General features: G+C 42.8%; 3 protein-coding genes across 4 annotated transcripts; 1 reads left to right on the top strand and 2 right to left on the bottom strand.

Annotated features, from left to right (window-relative positions):
• LOC121609118 (phenazine biosynthesis-like domain-containing protein 1) lies at positions 1-4739 on the bottom strand. The gene is made up of 10 exons (XM_041940671.1): positions 4656-4739; positions 4296-4395; positions 2797-2895; positions 2461-2570; positions 1955-1984; positions 1690-1778; positions 1296-1387; positions 986-1069; positions 726-788; positions 1-513 (listed from the first exon to the last, which is right to left on the bottom strand). The coding sequence occupies exons 1-10, from the start codon at positions 4737-4739 to the stop codon at positions 401-403; spliced, it is 864 nt and encodes a 287-aa protein (XP_041796605.1). The 3' UTR covers positions 1-400.
• Positions 4740-5458: 719 nt separating this feature from the next.
• On the top strand, positions 5459-10343 carry LOC121606662 (phenazine biosynthesis-like domain-containing protein 1). The gene is made up of 10 exons (XM_041937133.1): positions 5459-5842; positions 5965-6064; positions 7466-7564; positions 7791-7900; positions 8384-8413; positions 8590-8678; positions 8973-9064; positions 9286-9369; positions 9563-9625; positions 9839-10343. The coding sequence occupies exons 1-10, from the start codon at positions 5759-5761 to the stop codon at positions 9949-9951; spliced, it is 864 nt and encodes a 287-aa protein (XP_041793067.1). The 5' UTR covers positions 5459-5758; the 3' UTR covers positions 9952-10343.
• Positions 10151-22890, bottom strand: dna2 (DNA replication helicase/nuclease 2). Of its 2 annotated transcripts, none has more exons than XM_041937120.1 (25): positions 22551-22890; positions 22044-22100; positions 19985-20912; positions 19523-19631; positions 19284-19433; positions 18642-18825; positions 17572-17720; positions 17288-17410; positions 16802-17048; positions 16550-16664; positions 16162-16318; positions 15778-15969; positions 15396-15638; positions 15144-15257; positions 14860-14969; positions 14549-14658; positions 14259-14387; positions 14004-14096; positions 13688-13881; positions 13431-13520; positions 13002-13215; positions 12406-12495; positions 12057-12242; positions 11790-11936; positions 10151-11278 (listed from the first exon to the last, which is right to left on the bottom strand). In XM_041937120.1, exons 1-25 carry the CDS (start codon positions 22578-22580, stop codon positions 11225-11227), a joined length of 4215 nt encoding a protein of 1404 aa, XP_041793054.1. In that variant the 5' UTR covers positions 22581-22890; the 3' UTR covers positions 10151-11224. The 2 variants fall into 2 exon arrangements, with proteins under 2 accessions (XP_041793054.1, XP_041793046.1); XM_041937112.1 differs by having other exon boundaries at positions 14860-14987.
• Between the last annotated feature and the right edge of the window lie 73 nt (positions 22891-22963).

Genomic DNA, 22963 nt, shown 5'->3' on the forward strand with positions numbered 1-22963 from the left:
TGTTAATTAACATGATTTACTGTGATCGGAGCACGTCGGACACCATCCAGGCCACCAAGCTAACTGTGATTCTCCCTTTCATTTGAACACAACCTCATTTTCCATGTTTTGTGTCTGTATTTTGTTCAACTTTAATAATAATTTTACAAACTACTAACATTGTGATTTTTGCTTGTGTGTTATGTGAATAAATAATTGAAAAACAAAGTGTGAGATGGTCTTTCCGTCCCGCAGTATGTTGGCATGCTCAGTGATGTTTCAGCATTAGTTAGACCAGTCTGGACAGTGGGCTGCTTTGCTTTTTTATTTAAAACATCTCATTTTACTGTCCAGTCGTCTTCTCTGTGCAGACAGATAATGACTGTCCCATCATCCCCGCCTTGCTCTCGTGTTTGCGTATCTACAGTGTGATTGTTCCCTGCAGCACGGTCACAGTCTGGCCAGCTATGTTGATTCTTCCGTCGTCTCTCACTTCTAGTTTCAGCTCCCCGCCTCGACTGGAGCACTGGTAAGCTACACAAACGCACAGGGAACGATGAGAGTGTCAGTATGAGTTAGTTCAGTAGCAATGGACCATTTATATTGGGAAACAGCACCTGCCTTCAAGTGAATGACACATTGTGTGTAATGGATGGTAAAAGTCTAGGGCTTAGTTGAACTGCACTGGTACAGAGTTTGACATGTTGCTGATCAAATGTTAATGTGGAAATAGTTAAATTAATCACCCAACATCTTCTTCTTTCCCAGTTTCATAGACCAGTAGCTTCCCAGCACAGTGTGGGCGGAACCTGCAGGGACAGAGGAGACACATGTATACACTGTGGGTGACTGTTTTGCTCTTTGCTGTCCCTCTATGTTAAAAAGTGGTAGCAACTGATGGCAGGATTGGTTGTCAATGGCAACCCTTGTTGTCGAACCCTGGATCACACACTTTAACCCAACAGAGTCTGTGTGTGTAGTGGTAGTAGTAGTAGTAGTAGTCTACCAGTGGTAGGATCCTCAGGGATGCCGTTCCATGGAGCAAAGTATCTGGAGTAGAAGTCATATCCTTGCTGGCAGTCTGGGGATCCTATTGGTCGATACAGATGGACTTTGATTGGTTTGTTGTTTTTGCACAGGGTTGGTCTCAATACGGTTCTGTTACCAATAAAGGGTCCAGAATGGGCATTTTAGGCAACAAACAAGTGTTGAATTAACTTTGGCACCACAATAAACTTAAAATTACTTCAAGTCATAAAGCTACAACAGTCTCCACCTGGTCAGGCTAAAGGATGTCATTTTTAGCTCTGGCTCACCTTTTGTGGTGATGATTAGTCCTGTGACTCTTCCACTCCTCTCACTTCTCTCAAGAGAAACAGGGTCAACTTTCAGACTGGCCAGCACTGAACTGGAGAAAACACATATGCAGCACTTAAGCAGAGTCACAAACAAACCTGGAAGGGCACAAGAGAGACTAGCTTGTGTTGGAGAGGTCGGTGGTTTGAATTTCTGGCTGGCTCTGGGTACATTTATGGGAATGTGTGTGAGTAAGCGGCTCCCCAGCGAGGCACTTTATCCCTCTTGTTCCTGTGGAGCTGCTCACAGGCCAACAGTGACAAACAGCGTGAAGTGTGAAGTTTAATTACTATAGTGCATACTTCTATCCACTGGTCTTATTGCATGCATGTGTGCATGTGTCTTGATTGTAACCTGTCACAGCTGTCAGCCAGTCGAACCAACAGTTTTTTAGTGTTGGAGCTCAGATAAACATCCTGGACTGGGTGGTTTCCCACTGCAGCCTGTATCACACATGCAGAGGCAGAGACACAGGTAAGCATGCAAACACAAGAACTCAAGAAGGTCATCACACTGGCACGTACTACACATATAGAGGGGTTAATGTAGACCATGCAGCAGGAAGCATTCACTCACAGCCACAGTAGGTGTCTGTTATAAAAGTAAAAGTCTTACTGACCTTGATGATGTCTCTGAACTCATTGGGGTCCTTGGAAAAGGGATTTTCGAAGAAAAAAAAAACCTATTAGAATAATAACATTTTATAGTCTGCAAACAGTTTGCAAAGGTACTGAAACACTTTCTTGCAGTGCTAATGCTAATCCAGCTCCAGCTGTATGTTACATTATCGTAGGATGGTTACAGAGTTTCTGGGTTTCACAAAAGCTGCTTTCTTAGTAGTGATGCTGATTTACATGATGGTGTTGTTGGCAATGAAAATGAATGGTAAAGACTGGCAAAGAGGACTGAGTGTGTGTGTGTGTGTGTGTGTGTGTGTGTGTGTGTGTGTGTGTTTGTTTGTTTCACTGAATGACTGTCACTATATTGCTTTCTTTCTAGTGCTCAGTTGCATCCTGTTAGTTATAATTTTGTACCTTTTAGCCCTGCAGATCCACAATGTGTCCTTAACTTCTTGACATTAATACACATGAAGAGATTATAATCTTAACTGACCACATACTGTACCTGCTGGGTGGATGGGTTGAGAGGAAAGTCCATGACGTACCCTTCCCCCTGCCGGGTGACAGCCAGATCTCCACTCCTGGTCTCAAACACCACGGTGGGATTCACATTCTCTAACAGACACACACACACAAAATATTATGCTCGCAGGATAGCTGATTAATGTGGGTGTATTGACCAACAATTCTTCATCCTTTCTTGTATTTGGCTGTGCTCTGTTTTACATTGAAGAAGCTCTGTGATTGTCAGTAAACCACTACAAATCAAGCCAATGCTTCAACTGGAAATAAACCTTGATATGCTGTCCATGCTGGTGTGTGTGTTCATTTAGTATCTCACTCTTTTGCTGGAACAGCACTGCTGCAGAGGCCAGAGTGGCATGACCACACAGATTCACTTCAGTGGTTGGTGTAAACCATCGAAGGCAGAACCTTGATCCTGATAATCACATCACAATGTCAGACAAACACAAACTTTAACATGAGGTCCACACGTACAGTAACTGTCCACAGAGAGTGACATTTAAAACCACAATTATCTGGAAAAAAAAGATCTTTGCTTCAGAATTGTGCATGTCCACAGTGAGCTGCAAGCACAGACAAAGGCAGACTGAGTTATATTCACTTATAAGTTATATGATGCTAGTTCTGGGATGACTGCCTTTATACCAAATGTCATGCAATGTCATCCTGTTTCTTAAGAGCCATACAGTTTATCCAGTTAAATGACTTCAATAAGAAATGTAGTGCTTGTAAAATTGATTATTTTTTAAGTATCATTATACTCAATTTGCCTTTAACAGGATTTTTGCATGTAAACTGTGCATATATACAGTTGTAGGTTTCATCATCATCAAACAACATGAAGCCTGAGGCATATTCAAATCCTGTGGTGATATACAGTGACTTTGGTGAAAATGTTGACATTCTTAAGCTGTGTCTAAATGACACTGACATTCCTCTGTGTGCAGTTGTACCATATGTGAAACACTGACAAAACACACACTGCATTTTGAACTGACAACTCATTGCATTGTTCTTCCCATACCTAACAATGCAAGTCTTAGCTGTGTGTTTAACATTGTTACCTGCCAGACTGCTGAGGACAGGTGTTTTTTTCAGTTTGTGCACACACAACAACACACAGAGGCAAAATGGCCTTTTGGGGGTGTCCTATGATTCCTGTGTCTGCTATGCTTTATGTACTGTAGTCGCAGCCACACAGTATGCTCAACTCTGCCCATTTATTTTATGCAATATGCCAAGCCAGCTGGAATGAGCACATTATCTTAAAATTGACTGTGCACATTAGACACTGAGTTTTGTGCACAACATCTCTAAAAGTTGATCTGTTGTGAAATTTGATGTGAATATGGGCAATCATCAGAGCCTGAATTATGAAAAAAAAAGCTCAAACAAAAATTTGTGCATACCATCAAATGTTTGCAGATAAACTTAGAAACCTTTGGACAGAGTGATTGATTTTATGGCTTGTTCTATAGTGTCACTCTGAAGACACATTTTCACATGTTTAGCCCTATTAATCTTGAGGCTATAACCATAGCAACAGTTCCAGCCAACACTTTAATAATTGGAGTTAAAGTCAGTGGCCACTAGCAGGTATTTATGGCTTCATTCTTGTGTCTTTACAGTTACAAAAATAAATTGAATTGCTAACAGCACTTTTATCTCCATTCAAACATCCTCAGTAACAATACAAAGGATTGTACATATTAGTTGAATCCATCTGTTGAATCCATCTGAATAATAATCGAAAATGATAGCTATGATCCATAATAACTGCTGTCATGGTGATACACTGAACAGAAATGATCTGACCTGTAGTAAAGTCATCAGAGGGGTTGATCCTGGTGATGAAAGCAGTTTCTGACAGGTTCATCTCTGCTGCTATCTTCTGATACAAGTCATCACTGAGCTCCTGTTAGAGACACAGACATACAAATACAAACCCTGTGTTGTGACATGTAATCTCTATACGCTGCGGGGCGTCCACAGATGGAGATATAAAAATAAAACTAAGGAGCAGCTGTGATCCTTGAACAAACAACCTAATACACAATTCAGAAGCAGCAAGGTGAAGCATCTCGACATCTTTTTCAATGCTGTTACATTTTCTAAAGCCCAACTGGAGGCTTCATTATGGCATGACTATACTTAAACCTAACCATTCTTACTCACATGCATAAGTGGACAAACTGCCGCGGGGTTTCCTTTGAATGGTAAATTAGTAAAGGCGTCTAATGTAATTACAGGGATCTCCATGGTAAGGCTAAATCTGAAAATAGGTTGAAAATGAGAGTCTCCAGTAAATGTGGTGGTGATAGTCGTCCCACTGCTGCCGGTGGACTTTGCACCCCGTCTGTTTTGTTTCAAGAGACGCCCCTCAGCGTCACCCTCTGACTGTCACCTTGCTGGGGTTGCCAGATTTTTAATATTAAGCCATAAAATGTACATTTCTAGGTCTGACGTTAAATGTGACATTATACATACATGACTAATAAACCAACACCAGAGTGATTAATACTTACAATAAATGTCTGAGTTGTGCTTTTATAGATAAGAATAATCAGTCTGGTTGTGGTCTTATAGCCATGGCGTGTATAGCATTCAAAGTGCTCTGCCCGCCTGCCTCTCGTCACTTGTTCTGCGTGTTATCTGAGTGAAATAATGTGTTTCATGGATTGTAGGCTTTGCCTTCACTGACAGCTCTGAAATCTGCCTCATTGAACAGGGACAGAAGACACAGCGAGGCTGATAAAGTTCAGGTCAGAAAATGACCACCTGTTCACCGGGAAGAGGCGTCCAGCCGATAATGAAGCCATTCATTCTCACGTGCGCTAATAAAAGTGTTTCATACTTATGTGCTAGTGCTGGAGACTGTTTTCTAATAATGAAAGGGCGGGGGAGGTGGGGGTGTGAATATAACGGTGAAAGCAGCTGATCCAGCTGTGTTACGTCATCAGAAACCGACGTCGCTTTACGTGACGCTCCAGAAGAAAGGACGTCTCAATCCTCTTAAAACTTTTCCTCGTTTCTTCTATCCTTGCGTGGTTTCCTTGCGTTTCTCCATGCATCCCCTGATGGGGCGGACTAAGACGCAAGGAAAAGACGCAAGTGAGGGAAAATGGATGCATTTAAGAGAGATGAGATGCACCCAGAGGAGGTGACGCTGAGGGGCGCCTGCGGAAACAAAACAAACGGGGTGCAAGTCCACCGGTAGCAGTGGGACGACTGTCACCAACACAATCCCGGAAAATATTTTCAGATTTAGCCTCACCACAATGGAGATCCCTTTATTTACAATAGACGCCTTCACTAATTTACCATTCAAAGGAAACCCCGCGGCAGTTTGCCCACTTATGCATGTGAGTAAGAATGGTTAGGTTAAGCACAGTCATGTCATAATGCAGCCTCCAGTTGGGTATAGCGTATAGAGATTACATGTCACAACACAGGATTTGTATTTGTATGTCTGTGTCTCTAACAGGAGCTCAGTGATGACTTGTATCAGAAGATAGCAGCAGAGATGAACCTGTCAGACACAGCTTTCATCACCAGGATCAACCCCTCTGATGACTTTACTACAGGTCAGATCATTTCTGTTCAATATATCACCATGACAGCAGTTATTATGGATCATAGCTATCATTTTCGATCATTATTCAGATGGATTCAACAGATGGATTCAACTAATATGTACAATCCTTTGTATTGTTACTGAGGATGTTTGAATGGAGATAAAAGTGCTGTTAGCAATTCAATTTATTTTTGTAACTGTAAAGACACAAGAATGAAGCCATAAATACCTGCTAGTGGCCACTGACTTTAACTCCAATTATTAAAGTGTTGGCTGGAACTGTTGCTATGGTTATAGCCTCAAGATTAATAGGGCTAAACATGTGAAAATGTGTCTTCAGAATGACACTATAGAACAAGCCATAAAATCAATCACTCTGTCCAAAGGTTTCTAAGTTTATCTGCAAACATTTGATGGTATGCACAAATTTTTGTTTGAGCTTTTTTTTTTCATAATTCAGGCTCTGATGATTGCCCATATTCACATCAAATTTCACAACAGATCAACTTTTAGAGATGTTGTGCACAAAACTCAGTGTCTAATGTGCACAGTCAATTTTAAGATAATGTGCTCATTCCAGCTGGCTTGGCATATTGCATAAAATAAATGGGCAGAGTTGAGCATACTGTGTGGCTGCGACTACAGTACATAAAGCATAGCAGACACAGGAATCATAGGAAACCCCCAAAAGGCCATTTTGCCTCTGTGTGTTGTTGTGTGTGCACAAACTGAAAAAAACACCTGTCCTCAGCAGTCTGGCAGGTAACAATGTTAAACACACAGCTAAGACTTGCATTGTTAGGTATGGGAAGAACAATGCAATGAGTTGTCAGTTCAAAATGCAGTGTGTGTTTTGTCAGTGTTTCACATATGGTACAACTGCACACAGAGGAATGTCAGTGTCATTTAGACACAGCTTAAGAATGTCAACATTTCCACCAAAGTCACTGTATATCACCACAGGATTTGAATATGCCTCAGGCTTCATGTTGTTTGATGATGATGAAACCTACAACTGTATATATGCACAGTTTACATGCAAAAATCCTGTTAAAGGCAAATTGAGTATAATGATACTTAAAAAATTATCAATTTTGCAAGCACTACATTTCTTATTGAAGTCATTTAACTGGATAAACTGTATGGCTCTTAAGAAACAGGATGACATTGCATGACATTTGGTATAAAGGCAGTCATCCCAGAACTAGCATCATATAACTTATAAGTGAATATAACTCAGTCTGCCTTTGTCTGTGCTTGCAGCTCACTGTGGACATGCACAATTCTGAAGCAAAGATCTTTTTTTTCCAGATAATTGTGGTTTTAAATGTCACTCTCTGTGGACAGTTACTGTACGTGTGGACCTCATGTTAAAGTTTGTGTTTGTCTGACATTGTGATGTGATTACCAGGATCAAGGTTCTGCCTTCGATGGTTTACACCAACCACTGAAGTGAATCTGTGTGGTCATGCCACTCTGGCCTCTGCAGCAGTGCTGTTCCAGCAAAAGAGTGAGATACTAAATGAACACACACACCAGCATGGACAGCATATCAAGGTTTATTTCCAGTTGAAGCATTGGCTTGATTTGTAGTGGTTTACTGACAATCACAGAGCTTCTTCAATGTAAAACAGAGCACAGCCAAATACAAGAAAGGATGAAGAATTGTTGGTCAATACACCCACATTAATCAGCTATCCTGCGAGCATAATATTTTGTGTGTGTGTGTCTGTTAGAGAATGTGAATCCCACCGTGGTGTTTGAGACCAGGAGTGGAGATCTGGCTGTCACCCGGCAGGGGGAAGGGTACGTCATGGACTTTCCTCTCAACCCATCCACCCAGCAGGTACAGTATGTGGTCAGATAAACACATCAGGACATTTGCAATTAGAGTTAAGATTATAATCTCTCCATGTGTATTAATGCCAAGAAGTGAAAGACACATTGTGGATCTGCAGGGCTAAAAGGTACGAAATTATAACTAACAGGATGCAACTGAGCACTAGAAAGAAAGCAATATAGTGACAGTCATTCAGTGAAACACACACACACACACACACACACACTCACACTCAGTCCTCTCTCTGCCAGTCTTTACCATTCATTTTCATTGCCAACAACACCATCATGTAAATCGGCATCACTACTAAGAAAGTAGCTTTTGTGAAACCCAGAAACTCTGTAACCATCCTACGATAATGTAACATACAGCTGGAGCTGGATTAGCATTAGCACTGCAAGAAAGTGTTTCAGTACCTTTGCAAACTGTTTCCAGACTATACAATGTTATTATTCTAACAGCTTTTTTTTCTAAAATCCCTTTTCCAAGGACCCCAATGAGTTCAGGGACATCATCAAGGTCAGTAAGACTTTTACTTTTATAACAGACACCTACTGTGGCTGTGAGTGAATGCTTCCTGCTGCATGGTCTACATTAACCCCTCTATATGTGTAGTACGTGCCAGTGTGATGACCTTCTTGAGTTCTTGTGTTTGCATGCTTACCTGTGTCTCTGCCTCTGCATGTGTGATACAGGCTGCAGTGGGAAACCACCCAGTCCAGGATGTTTATCTGAGCTCCAACACTCAAGACCTGTTGATTCGGCTGGCTGACAGCTGTGACAGGTTACAATCAAGACACATGCATGCAATAAGACCAGTGGATAGAAGTATGCACTATAGTAATTAAACTTCACACTTCACGCTGTTTGTCACTGTTGGCCTGTGAGCAGCTCCACAGGAACAAGAGGGATAAAGTGCCTCGCTGGGGAGCCGCTTACTCACTCACATTCCCATAAATGTACCCAGAGCCAGCCAGAAATTCAAACCACCGACCTCTCCAACACAAGCTAGTCTCTCTTGTGCCCTTCCAGGTTTGTTTGTGACTCTGCTTAAGTGCTGCATGTGTGTTTTCTCCAGTTCAGTGCTGGCCAGTCTGAAAGTTGACCCTGTTTCTCTTGAGAGAAGTGAGAGGAGTGGAAGAGTCACAGGACTAATCATCACCACAAAAGGTGAGCCAGAGCTAAAAATGACATCCTTTAGCCTGACCAGGTGGAGACTGTTGTAGGTTTATGACTTGAAGTAATTTCAAGTTTATTGTGGTGCCAAAGTTAATTCAACACTTGTTTGTTGCCTAAAATTTCCATTCTGGACCCTTTATTGGTAACAGAACCCTATTGAGACCAACCCCGTGCAAAAATTACAAACCAAGTCCATCTGTATCGACCAATAGGATCCCCAGACTGCCAGCAAGGACATGACTTCTACTCCAGATACTTTGCTCCATGGAAAGGCGTTCCTGAGGATCCTACCACTGGTAGACTACTACTACTACTACTACACACACACTAACTCTGTTGGGTTACAGTGTGTGATCCGGGGTTGGACAGCAAGGGTTGCCATTGACAACCAATCCTGCCATCAGTTGCTACCACTTTTTAACATAGAGGGACAGCTAAGAGCAAGACAGTCACCCACAGTGTATACATGTGTCTCCTCTGTCCCTGCAGGTTCCGCCCACACTGTGCTGGGAAGCTACTGGTCTATGAAACTGGGAAAGAAGAAGATGTTGGGTGATTAATTTAACTATTTCCACGTTAACATTTGATCAGCAACATGTCAAACTCTGTACCAGTGCAGTTCAACTAAGCCCTAGACTTTTACCATCCATTACACACAATGTGTCATTCACTTGAAGGCAGGTGCTGTTTCCCCAATATAAATGGTCCATTGCTACTGAACTAACTCATACTGACACTCTCATCGTTCCCTGTGCGTTTGTGTAGCTTACCAGTGCTCCAGTCGAGGCGGGGAGCTGAAACTAGAAGTGAGAGACGACGGAAGAATCAACATAGCTGGCCAGACTGTGACCGTGCTGCAGGGAACAATCACACTGTAGATACGCAAACACGAGAGCAAGGCGGGGATGATGGGACAGTCATTATCTGTCTGCACAGAGAAGACGACTGGACAGTAAAATGAGATGTTTTAAATAAAAAAGCAAAGCAGCCCACTGTCCAGACTGGTCTAACTAATGCTGAAACATCACTGAGCATGCCAACATACTGCGGGACGGAAAGACCATCTCACACTTTGTTTTTCAATTATTTATTCACATAACACACAAGCAAAAATCACAATGTTAGTAGTTTGTAAAATTATTATTAAAGTTGAACAAAATACAGACACAAAACATGGAAAATGAGGTTGTGTTCAAATGAAAGGGAGAATCACAGTTAGCTTGGTGGCCTGGATGGTGTCCGACGTGCTCCGATCACAGTAAATCATGTTAATTAACATAAGCGTCCATTCACAGTACTGGAGAGTTTGATGCTGCCCTTCAATGGAATTTCTGAGCTTATCTGACTGCTGTAGCTGAGTGACGTGAACCATTAATAATTTACCTCATTAATGCATCTATGTCAGTGAACTCAAACACTATCACAGTTTATTGAGCTATTTGATCAAAAACATTGTTAATGAATAGTGCCCAATCCAAGTTGAGCTTTTGTACTCTGAGCCACAACCCACCACAGTGTCAGTTCAACACATTTTAACTGTTAAACAATCTACAATCAACTATTTTAGCTGTTCAGTTTCTCAGTGCATTGTTTCACATGAACTACTGATGCATTTCCCTGCATTTCCAATGGAATCAGGTGATTAGAGATTGGAGATTAGATTTATTAGGGTTTGCCACTCCACTCATGTCAGTATGAACTGTTTAGAGCCCAAACAAAAAAATGTGGAAAAACAGGAAAAGCTGCTGAGTGTTCAATATTTAAATTTGATGATACAAAGCCACCGCTTTCTCTAAGTGCTTTGTATAATAAAAAATTTAACCAGTATGGTGCAGACCAGAGACCTACATGTTCCTCAGGTGTTGATTAGTGTCACCTGTATCTCCAGTTATACTCCACCAAACGCTTGTTAGGAGGGACACAAATAACCACAGGTGGATAAGGTAACAGTGGCATCTGCAGCCCACAGCCTCTGAGATACTTTTAGCTGAATTATCAGTTCAAAGATGGACGGGACCACAGTGACGTCTGAGCCTCCTGACAGATCACTGTGCAGACCAGCAGTACCCCGTTGAGATGATCCACAGCCGCTGGCTGCTCCTCTGAGAGACAGGTGAGCTGAAAACACCATCATGGCTTCATAGTTTTCTGTCACAGGGGAATGCTTGGTAAGGCCTTGTGGGCAGCTGGTGGGAGCTGGATAATGTGAAGTAAGAGTTCAGGAGAAAACTTTATAGACACAAAATTAGACCTTAAAGATACAGTATGCAAAAAAAAACAAACATTGCAATTATTTTGACAGATATTGTGATTGTGATATGAGTCTGGGAATGGTCATTTTTTCACTTCATTTTCAATGAATAAATAAATAAATGATTACTATTATTATTTTTTTTTTTTGCTGGGGTCTGTACGAAACAAGCATGTTTCCTTACATCTGGAGAATTTGATTTGTAGTTTATAGTTGTATGTTGTGACACATTTGACCTTTATTGCAGTTTAGATATTTTGATTAATTGTTCGGCCCTGTGCAGAATATATTAAAAAAGTAATTAAAAAACTGAAGCGGTAATCAGCTTCGTATAACACCAGATTCTGCATTAAATGACTGGAATTAATGCCAACAGCACTCCCATTCAAGAGTATCTGAATTTGTACTGCAAATGAAGAAATGTTTAGTGGCAGCGACCAGTTATAACAATTATTTAAAGGATATCATGTTCTCTTGCTGGAGATGGTTGAGTAGTTTCTCCACAGGTGCGTAGCGCCGTAGTGTTGCGGCAGAGCCCACCATCAGCAGCTTGTGTTTAGCCCTGGTAATGGCTACATTCAGGCGACGCCAGTCCTTCAACAGCTCTCCTAACTGTGAATGGAAAAGCAGGAGAGAGTCAGGTGCTTGTTTATCCATCTAGGGATCGAGGCACAGAGAGCAGGACAGACAAAGATGAGTCAGGAAAGGAAGCAGGGGAAGAGAAACACTCACGGTTCCTTCCTCTGCAGTGCTCCTGACAAAGGAGAGAACGATCACACTTTTGTCTCGTCCTTGGTATCTGTCCACTGTATTCACCTCCACACCGGTGAACACAGAGGACTGCAGCAGAGCAGAGATACTCTTTAACTGCTGCCTGTAGGGGGCGATAACACCTATATCACTGGGCTTACACCCTGCCTGAAAAAAGAAAAATAAGAAGGGGTCAGTGTGATAAGAAGCTAAATCACTTCCTGCTATACTCTTTTACACTTTTCTCTACACTTTTTTCACAGCATTCAAAATAACTCATGACCCTAAAAACTAAGCCAGGACTAGATTATGAGTTGGGCTGCTGATGTACCTTTATCAGCAGTGACAGCAGCTTGTGAATGAGAGCAGCCTCAGTGTGATTGCTTATGCCTCCCTGCTCCACAGACTCCAGTGCTGGTACCTAAAGGCAGCAGCAGAGAGAAATTAGATGTAGACCAGCATATTGTCCATTGTCTTGCTCACAACAGCAGCCCTATGTCACATGTCGCAAAATCTCTCATAAATCACCCTCTTCTGCAGGTAAAGCAGCTGACTTAATTCCTTGACCTTTCATCAGATAACAGAACTAACAAAGCCTCTGTATCAGTCGTCTGAGCTAAAAACGTGGCTAGCAAAAGCCAGATCCAAACTTTAAGTATTTTAGCACAACTCAAAACATTCAACAGATGTTAGGCTGATGTTTTTCTTTGATTACAGAAGCAGTTTGTACACTGCAGGAAATGCAATAATTGACAGAGGTGCTTGATCACAGATCTCAGAAGCTTTGGATGGTTTCAGATAACCAGCACCTTCATTCACACTTTAATTTTCCAGTCAAATACCAACTTCTTTTCTCTGAATCATTTCTAGTTCAACCCAACACATTTCAAAAACTACTGCTTGTAGTGCACTGTATATCACACCCACCATTGAGCAATCTAGGAAGCAAACAGGGTTGCTAGGCAACAAAGTGGCCTGTATCCAAGCGAGGTCGTGCTGGGGATCAGTCTCCGAGCAGGAGCTGAGCTCCGACTGGACAGAAAGCAGGACGGGCAGGGTGAGCAGGGCCGTGGCCGTCCTCTCTGACCCACACTCCAGCCGGCCCTCGTACATCAGGGAGTTACTGAGAGACATTATCTGCCTGAAACACAGAGCACACACTGTTGACCACAGGGCGCCAAAGCCTTCCATTATCCAGACTACTCTTGCCATGCTGTTTTGTATTTGTCGTTTAACAGAATTATGTTTTCTTAGTCTTCTAAATTAGTTTTAAGATTAACGTGCTAAAGGATGAGCTCCCAAGAAAGAAGGCTGGATTACCGAAGCATATGGTGTTGCCTGTGTATGTGGCTTTACCTGTTCATCCGGTACTGTACGTTGAGTTGGACCACTGCTTCACTGTGGAGCTCCAGTCGCTTAAACAGACTTTCGTCCATTCCAAGTGACCTGGAGAAACAAAGACATTCATAACTGATATTTATATGGACACTATTTTAACTTTCCATGGAGAACAGAATCTGTCCATAACCATAAATTAACATGAAGACAAATAAGTACATAAGGTTACTTAAGGCATTAACTTTCTCCCCAGCATGCACGTACGCACATATTACCTGGCTTCCTGATTTTGTACTATTGGTGGCAGTTGTTGGTGATCTCCAACCAGGACAAATCTCTTGGCATAGAACAGGGGCCCCAAACAGATAGGCTGGCTGATCTGTGAAGCTTCATCAACGATGCAGAAATCAAACCGGCGGTGTGTGAAGATGGGATGCTTGATGCCCATACAGGTGGTTCCCACTACCAGCTGGACAGAGAGAGAGAGAGAGAATTGGCATGGAGTGGTTAGACGCATCTTGAAGCAGGAAAAGACTGAGATCAGATGTCAAACATTCTGTGATTATAATTCTCCACAATCTAACGCCTCACCTCCTTGTTGTAAAGCTGCTCCAACTCTGACACAGTGTGAACTCCCGTCTTCCTCATACTTTCCTCCGTGTAAGGCAGGATGTCTGGATGAACCTGGAGGCACAAAACAAGTCAGAGGGGGGGAAACTGTAAGGGGGCAAAACAAGAAATCTAGACTTCTGTGTTGTTAAGATGCTAATTTTTTTGGGTGAACTGTTCCTTTAATATTTTAAACACAGATTATTCCAATGCACAAATGTTACTGTTTTTGCTCACCTTCTGTCCCTGCCCAAGACGCAGAAACCCAACGCGGAAACGCTTCAGCTTTAGCAGGATGTTGTCAACGGCAGAGTGGGTGTAGCTGGTCAGCAGCACGCTGAACCCACATGCGTGAAGGATGCGAACCTGAAAGAAAAATGTCAGTAAGGGACAAAGGTCAAAGGAGGAAGGGGAGAACGGTGGAGGGTGCAACATCAGAAGTGAAAGAAAGATGAGGGAGAGAGGGTCAGAGTTCTCACTAAGGAGAAGATGATGTTGAAGGGTATAGGTCATGGTTAAGAGTTTACCAGGGTGCAGATGGTTGTGGTCTTGCCTGTGCCTGGCATGCCAACAATCAGTGTGTAGTCTTTAGATAACAACACCTTCTTCATGGCCTGCTTCTGCGGTTTGTTGAGACCTAATCACACACACATACACACAAATTGACCAAACAGACACAAGTGATGAGCTGTCACTGGTGAGGACAGTGTTCTGTCTGCCAGTTGTTGTTGATCATTTATAGCGTTCTCCTCCACAGCAATGGGAAGTAGAGCAAACCTGAATATAGAAAAGGACAAAGGAAAGAAGGCAGCGTAGAAGAACAGAGCAGCGCTGTCACCTTTGAGGATGTTGGCCACAGTGTCCTTGGCCTCTCTGGGCAGAACAGAACTGAGGTTGGAAATAAACTCTGGAGGACGAAGGTCGACAACCAGCTCCCTCAGACGATCACTGCACAGACAGACATTTCTATTACATGACATCTTTTAACATTTTCAGGACAAAGTCGGATGGGCTATTTTCACACAACAAAGAATAAAAACAAAAAGTGTGACTGTCACAACATTAATTTCTAATGGAGAAGTTGGTTTTATCCTCATAGCTTAATTTTGCTCCTGTGCCTACCTGTCCGGACTGTTTTCCATCAGTCTGGAGAGATTGGTGAGGTGAGTGCTGAGGCCCACCACACCTTCATCACCATCCAGCCGAAACAACACACCACTGAACTTAGACAGGTCTCTGTAACACACATTAAACAACAAATCAGGCTAATGATTTCAATTGACCGGCTGGTGAAAGAAAACTCCAAAAGTTTTAGTTGTCCTTTGGTTAAAATACTGTACTTCAGGCAGCAGGTGTACGTGGGTTCCCTCTCACCTGTCCAGAGTGCAGCTGATCGATGCCCTGCTGACCTCACGCAGGTAGCCTGTTGCCAAACCAACCAGGCGACCTTCCTGGTCGCTAACGACGATGCGATCCCCACTGGCCAAACCGCTGTTGGCCAGACCCTTCTGTGGCACTGCGCCGCTGCGCTGGAAACGATGGAGGTAAACCCCTTCGGCCTGCACGGTGACTGGGCCACCGAGCTGCACATTCCCCACACAGCTCCCATTCTTCTCACTGGAAACACACGTCCGTGAGTACACGGAGGGAAATAATTTAAATGGGCTCTTAAGTAAACACTGCAAAGTGTTTTATACAGTTTTCACTGTATAAAACACAGTGTGGCTCACAACAAGACCACAAACATGCTTCTTACCTCTCCTCTGCCGTCTGAAGCCACACACGCTTTCGGCCGTTTTTGCTCTCCATGGTGGCAGCCTCGAGGCAGCAGAGCAGCAGCCAATGGGAAAAATAGCTCAGGTGCGGTGGGGTCAGGTGACCCGTCTCCTGCTGCAAGAAGTCTTGCACAACATCCTCGGGGACGTCTGCAGAGCTGCCGCCCACCGCCCTGCGGGAAGGGTGAGCACGGGTGTCGAGAGAGGGGAAAGAGGGACGATGAGAGACGTCAGGAAAAGAGGACAAGAAAGATGGTAAGAATGAATCATAGCTTAATGAGACCATTTAACTACACATAAACTGAAGTATCGCTGCTGATAGGTTTATTAAAAATGCTAACGCTTGAGATTTCCAAAAGGTTCACCTCTCATACAGAGCACAGTTTCTCCTCTGAGGACAATACTGGCAGGTCTGTCTGTTCGTCAGGATGTCAGGAAGTCGGGACAAACGGCTCCGCTCCGCCTCTTTCTCCACACAGTTGTGAATGTGATGAACCAAGGTGTTCCTCAGCTTCAGCAGCTCTGAGATAAACACAAGTTAGCGGTAAAGCTGATGGAGGGTGAGCAGACAGGACTCTTCTTCTTTGGTTTCACTGCACCACGCGACTACAGTGGGTCATCAAGTTCTTTCTAGATGTCCGACCTTATTTTGCTGCATTACAAAGATTCTACCATTACATATGAAAAAAAGTAATTGGATACGATTGTTCACTAGTGGTTGGTTAAGATTAAACACATGTAGATGTACTGTACCTCTGCGGTCCATGTGGCTGGCCACTACAGGGTGCAGGTTGCCAGTCTTGAGGTACAGCAGGAAGCCAGCTTCAGGGTTGTATCTCTCCAAGCTCATCAGAGTGTAAAGAATCACCTACACACAGAAAAACACGTCTTGAAACCATGGTTGTGTGAATAAATGTGCATATTTTAATGTAAGCCTGGTGTTTCACCTGACCCCACCAGGCTACGTGTGTGGCTGCCTGGTTGACCACGCTGCGGTCCACAAACCTGACTGCGGTGCTCTATGGAGTTTGACTCCCTCCCAGTTTTCAGCTCCAGGGGCACGGTCCTCTCCTCGGAGATTCTGTGGCTGCCGCCTCGCGGTCTTTGGATTTGAACCCGTGCCGTCACATCGATTTTCCCTTTCAGGCCAAATCTGGGCGACCACACATTCTCTTCTATATCTGCCAGCTCTGTAACCGTGACAACAGTTGGCGAGTCCTGACACCCTCTTGGAGCTCTGCTGTTGTTCGGGCTGAGGGCATTGAGACAGAGACAGACATACAATCAGCTCCTGACGTTGACTAAACCTTGTTTAACCTCCGTTAGTCGTTTTAGGTAATTACTTTTTAAGCTGGGATGAAATTATCAAACAACTATTCTCACTCACTTCTGAAGCCTCACTTTTGACATCCATTACAGCTCCCGCAGAGCTAATGAAGATTAGTTAATAAATCTGTAGCTCTGTGTGTGTGTGTGTGTGTGCGCGCCTACATTTTGAGGCTGACAGCTCTTGGTGTTTGGGAGTCGAGGTATTCCTTTGCCCAGTTTTCCAGGGAGGGCAGATAATCATGCAGCTCCTGCTTCATCTCATCCTGGCTTACACCCAAACTGTACCTACACACACAAAACACAAGCACACCTGATACATCAAGCACTTCAATGAGGGGTTCTTTTTTTTTTTTTTAGATTTTCATTCAAAATACAAAACACTGAATTGCATCATTACAAAGAGGGAAAGCTCTGCAGCACCTGCAGAATATAGTCTAAACACCTACATGTCTCCAAGGTACTGAGGACTGTGCAGTGTCTGTTCAGCCAGCATTGACAGCGTAGCCAAAGAAAAATCTTTAGCTGTAGCTGCTCTCTGGAAGACCTCGTGGACCATGGTGCCGTTCAGCATTTGCTTCGAGCCACCGTCGAAACTCTGCATCACAGCGAACAGAAAGAGCAGGAGCAGGTAAAGAGAATAGCATTTGTTCTTGAGGTATTTGTATTCAAAATGAGATGGACACTAGACAATATAATGTCATTTAAACATCAAACTACAGCCTAAAAGATCATTTAAAGCAAAACGTCTTTGAAAGAGTCTTTAAAAGATAAGCACCTTTTTAGATACTGTAGGTATTAATCTGATATATATATATATATATATATATATATATAGGTGCTAATGTAAACTGCATATTACTTTCTCCTCTTAGAACAGGCTCTCCAACCACTACTACACTCAAACAACCCAAATTCACCTTTTCTGCTACTGTACATAGCAAGATCTTTAAGTACTTACTAAATACTCAAATAAATACTAAACGTGCCTTATCTGCCTTAACAAATCGTTACAAGCTAGCTTTCAGCACGCGAGCACAAAGCATGGCGGCGTAAAACAAACTGGATGCAGCTCAAGGAGGGGCAGCGAGTTAATGCAGGCAGAGTGGCCAAAGGTGTCTCCCTCTCCCCTCCCACACTTACAGATAAATAGCCGTGTTGTCACTGACTCCGGTAAAATATATCCTAAAGTCTGTTTCATTCCCTCTGCTGTGGGCTCTGCTCTGGAGTTATGCTGCTGTCCACTCTGTGAGTAAGGAGCTCAGCAGACAGACAGTGACACCGAGAGGCAGAGAGGCAGCAGACTGACTCTATTTCTGCTGAGTGATTGGCTGTCAGATCCAGAGCACATCTATATCTAGATCACCACTAGTGAGATTATTAACATGTAACTGTAAGCGTTCACATGGTACTTTCCACTTCAAGATGAAATAGGAAAATTCACAATCAACAACAAAAAAAAAAACAAAAAAAAAACAAAACAGGAAGTTGTATCAAGTGTATTAGTACAGGCTTTTACCTTGAACATATCTCCTAGTACTGCACGCCTCATGCAGCGGATGGAGCTCGAGATGCTGGTACCTGAGATGAGGCTGTCAGGCAGTAAAACCAGGAAGCCCTGCTCCCTGTCCACTAACCAGGATCCACCATCAGGGTGGCCCTCCAGATGCACCACATCACCACGACAAACAGGCGTCATCTCCCTGGAAACGACCAAGAAATGATCGCTTTATACAAACGTAAAGACAAAGAAACCCACACACACACACATACGTGCCTAATGAAGAAAAAAAAAACGGCACCAGCTCATAAATTAACAGCCCCACAGGTTACCTTTAAATACCAGAAGAAAAAGGAGAGAATAGAAACAAATGCAAACATAAACATACAGCGCCCACTGAATTTCACCCCGTGGTATTATGCCCTTAATTTAAAATATTGGGCTTTCGGTGAGTAATTAACACATAACAAGACATCAAGCCAAATGTTTTCATGATTAAAAGAATGAAAGGCTGAAACATTTTGAGTTGGCACCGACACTGCACATATTGAAGTTAAAAACATCAGTGTTACTTTCTGAAGGGAAAAATGTGATGTACTGTACATTACTATGAAAATGAGGAACTGACTGGCAGCAGAGGACTCTGACAACCATCATTACCATCCATCTTTCAGCAGACACGTCTCAGTTGGATGGAGAGATCTGGAGCACGAGATAGTCAGTGTTTTGTGGCCAGGCCTCTCCTCCACGTCCAAAACCCAGTAACGGTTGTTTAGGCCTCCAGAAAGGATCACATGATCTGGCACCTTCCTGTTGGGACAGAGAGACATTCCCAGTTTCTCCAATAATCAGCAATGCATCATTTTTTTCCTTAAGCCAGTGCAACACGTGTTTCTTACCGAGGTTTTTTGGATTTATCCCCTGTGACGAGACCTTCGTTATCGTCCATCTGCTCTGCAAACCAGCTCTCGTCCAGCCGTTCGTCCACAGCACACACTGCTGACATCCCTGGATTTTTGTGTGTGTGAAAAAGTCACAAAATACGTTAGAAGAAAATAAAAACATACTACATTCAAAGGAAGTGGTGTGAATTAGAGTTGTGTATATACTGCATTGATTTCTCATTAATATCATAATATGGCACTCAATAAACAGCCATTTGGGACTTTATGACATAATTAAATAGCTTAAATCCTGTTATCTTCTTTCACCATGTTTTTACCTGAAGGTCTATCACACACCTTTCTGAGGAGAAACACTTTTGTACGATTTTCAATGAAAGACGCCATCTAGTGATTTTTTTTTTTGGTAAAAACAATCACAATTCTATACAAAACCTGCAGGTGAGAGTCAGAGTGTACCTCCAGCTCGCTGATGACCTGATGTTGTCACGCTGTCTCCGTCTTCATTTGATGATGCTGTTGCTGTTCTTGCGGCTCCTTTCTTGTTAAGCTCAATCTCTCCCTCTTCTGCACTTCTCTGCGCTGCTGGTGTGATAGCTTGTGCGCTCGATTTGAGCATGTGAGCAGTTAGAGTGTGAGTGTCCTCATCCAGGCGAGGGCGTGGGTTTCCCTTGGCTTTCACCTCAGTTGCCCTCTGCTCTGTTATCACCGTGAAACCAGAATCTTTCTTGTTGTTATCACTCTCTTCCATGTCCGTCTTCCAAACGGACGTCAGTGACATGATCAAGTTTTTGTTGTCATTAAAGACCATTTTATCACCTCTGCTGTGACCGTCTGACCGGTCACTGGAGAAACGAGGCGTCTTCTCAGGGCCAATCACAGGCCTTGTAACTTTCAGGTTGCCACCCGTGGGGCTGAGCACGGTTCTTTGTGCCGATGGATTGGCAGCTCTTGGTTTCTTGGCATTGTGGGACTCTTGAGGAGGGCTGATGAGTCTTTTTATGGCGCCAGAACATCCCTCTTCCCTCTTGGTTTTTCCTCCATCCTTGGTCATAATTCTCCGTACACTCTGCCCTTTGGATCTGGGACTACGACAGATGGGGGACAGCTGGTTGAGCTTGTGCAGGATCGCCACCTCTCCGCTGAGCTCTGGGCTCAGTTGACCTGGATCTCTTGAGGTAGAAAGCCTTATCTGACTCTTAGGGGTCTCAGGCACAGAGAGAAGAAGATCTGGAGAGGAGGGCGGGAGGTTTTCAAGGACCCCGAGGATACTTCTTTTTAAGGGGGAATGCGATGTGAACGAAGAGATCCCACCATCTTTGATCTGAGGTTTAGTCCTGGCGAGTGCAGTGCCGGCGATGGATAACTTTGTGGAAGATGACACGGCCTAAAAGCAACACAGTCAAATAAGTATTTTAATACATAACCAGGGTTTTCTCTGACTTTTCCACAAATATCTTTAAAAAAAAAAAAAAAAAAAAAAAAAAAAAAACCCTACAGCCTTTGCCACCTGGCAGGGAAAACCCTGATAATCTGAAAATGATTCATGGTAAACTGTTGATGTAAATCAGAAGGAAATGCAACAGTGCATTACAGCAGAGAAGAAACAGATTAAAGAAAAAGATGCAAAACTAAAAGTACACGGAAATAGAAAAGATGACAAAGAGACAGGTGAGAATAAAACACAATAAGATAAATAAAACAGCAACATCCTCGGTACAAGCAACTACAAGAGACGCGCGATGAATGTAAGAGCAAACAAGAACGTGCTGCCCACACAACAAAAAAAAAAAAGCACACAGGAATTAGATGTGGCAGATACATTATTGATGCTATATGAATTTTCTAGCAATTGTGTTGTCCTAACATGGTGATATGGGTTGTCTTTTCCTGGTCTTAAAGGTTGTAATGCAGCAATTTACAGTGAAGTGCTATCATTTTCTGAACTTCTCATTGTTTTTGCTGGGTGGCATGAGCAGTATGTGGCTGTACTTGCTTCACAGTTTTACAAAATTATCATTGTATCATGATCATGGTAAAAGTATTAAATAATTATCAGATGTCAACAATTAATGGACTAATTTCCCTTATGTTTAAAAGCAGGCTTAAACTCAGACTAGATGACTACTCAGAAATCCAGAAAACAGTAAAAAAAAAATCAGCACAATTTAATCTATTAAAAACATTGTCCGAAAAAATATTGTGTATCGTGTATAATACAAGAGCCATTTGAAACCATTAATCACATTCTCCAATATCCAAAAAATACATTAAATACCACTGAAATACGTGGCATTTTGCACTGTTCATTATGAACATTACACATTATCCTGTAATGTGTGCATGAATAAAATATTAATAAGTTTAACCGACTGTGTATCTGGTACCAATAAGTGAGGGTCGCAATGTTTTAATTGACTAGCTGACTAATCACACATCCCTCATCAACATCTGGAAGAAATATGGGGGGAAAAGACAAAAAAAAGGAAAAAGGCAGTAAAGAGACAAACATATTTACCTCCTGGTGGTTTTCAGAGGAAAAGAAGGAGGAGATGTTCTTCTGTCCTCCTGGTACCTGACAGAAACCACACAGCAGCAAACAATTAAAAGTATTTCACTGGTGCCATTTCCACAGTCAGACTGTGGAAAGGATGCTGGGCAACATCAAGTCATCACTAACATTTGTCATTGATAAACTCCTGGTGACATCAATAAATCATTGTCCATGTTCATCTAGACAACACGTGCAGGCTGCTTATTTAGCTGATGAGCCATTTAAACCCTCAGTTCTGTGAACGGTATCGTTGTTTATATATAAATGTATGAATAAATGTTTTCCTGCCTCTCACATCCTACTTTGTTGACCACACAAATAAAGAGATGGCTGCACTGCAGGGATGAAGGGAAATCAATCAATTAAACCAGACACACAGCTGAGTTAATAAGAGCCTTTTGACTTAATGAACGACGACAGGTGACGGACATTTAACCGTTAGCACCCGTTAGCTAAACCTGCTGAACTCACCTTGGTTTTCTTCAGTTTGGTCCTGTTCATGATGACTCTGATTAATCCACAGACAGGTGTTTGTATTTATGAGCGTAGCTTGTCCAGCAGAGGTAAATTGACTATTAGCGATGTGTTTTTAGCTAACGGACCGACAACCGAGAGCTAACCTGACCGGCATCAGCTAACCGTACAGCGATCAGAGGAGAGCTTTCTTTGTTAAACTTTGACCGATTGTGCATCTCCATAACCAGGAGGCTGCTGACTCCCGATATCAGCGTTAGCTACCGGTTCTTTTCTGTGAAAACTACCGGACCGGTTCAATATTCGGAGTCATCTTCCTTATGGTCCTTCTGCTGTTTCGGGGCGCCAAAGTTTCATTTTTCGCGCAACGGAAATGACGTTATGGCACTTCCGCTAAAATAGTTACAAAA

The sequence above is a fragment of the Chelmon rostratus genome, chromosome 1 (assembly GCF_017976325.1).
Source record: "Chelmon rostratus isolate fCheRos1 chromosome 1, fCheRos1.pri, whole genome shotgun sequence".
NCBI classification, from domain to species: domain Eukaryota; kingdom Metazoa; phylum Chordata; class Actinopteri; order Chaetodontiformes; family Chaetodontidae; genus Chelmon; species Chelmon rostratus.

Bases quoted from the DNA above. Each gene is read 5' to 3' on its own strand.
- LOC121609118 (XM_041940671.1), bottom strand. From the start codon at position 4,739: ATGGAGATCCCTGTAATTACATTAGACGCCTTTACTAATTTACCATTC. The intron at 1,985-2,460 runs GTACAGTATGTG...CCCTTTTCCAAG, and splicing joins TCAACCCATCCACCCAGCAG to GACCCCAATGAGTTCAGAGA. The intron at 514-725 runs GTGATTAATTTA...GCGTTTGTGTAG, and splicing joins GGGAAAGAAGAAGATGTTGG to CTTACCAGTGCTCCAGTCGA.
- LOC121606662 (XM_041937133.1), top strand. From the start codon at position 5,759: ATGGAGATCCCTTTATTTACAATAGACGCCTTCACTAATTTACCATTC. The intron at 5,843-5,964 runs GTGAGTAAGAAT...TGTCTCTAACAG, and splicing joins CAGTTTGCCCACTTATGCAT to GAGCTCAGTGATGACTTGTA. The intron at 9,370-9,562 runs GTAGACTACTAC...CTGTCCCTGCAG, and splicing joins TCCTGAGGATCCTACCACTG to GTTCCGCCCACACTGTGCTG.
- dna2 (XM_041937112.1), bottom strand. From the start codon at position 22,580: ATGAACAGGACCAAACTGAAGAAAACCAAG. The intron at 12,496-13,001 runs GTGGGTGTGATA...TGCTGCCTTTAG, and splicing joins GCTTCCTAGATTGCTCAATG to GTACCAGCACTGGAGTCTGT. The intron at 11,279-11,789 runs ATATCCTTTAAA...CTCTTACTTCAC, and splicing joins ATCTCCAGCAAGAGAACATG to ATTATCCAGCTCCCACCAGC.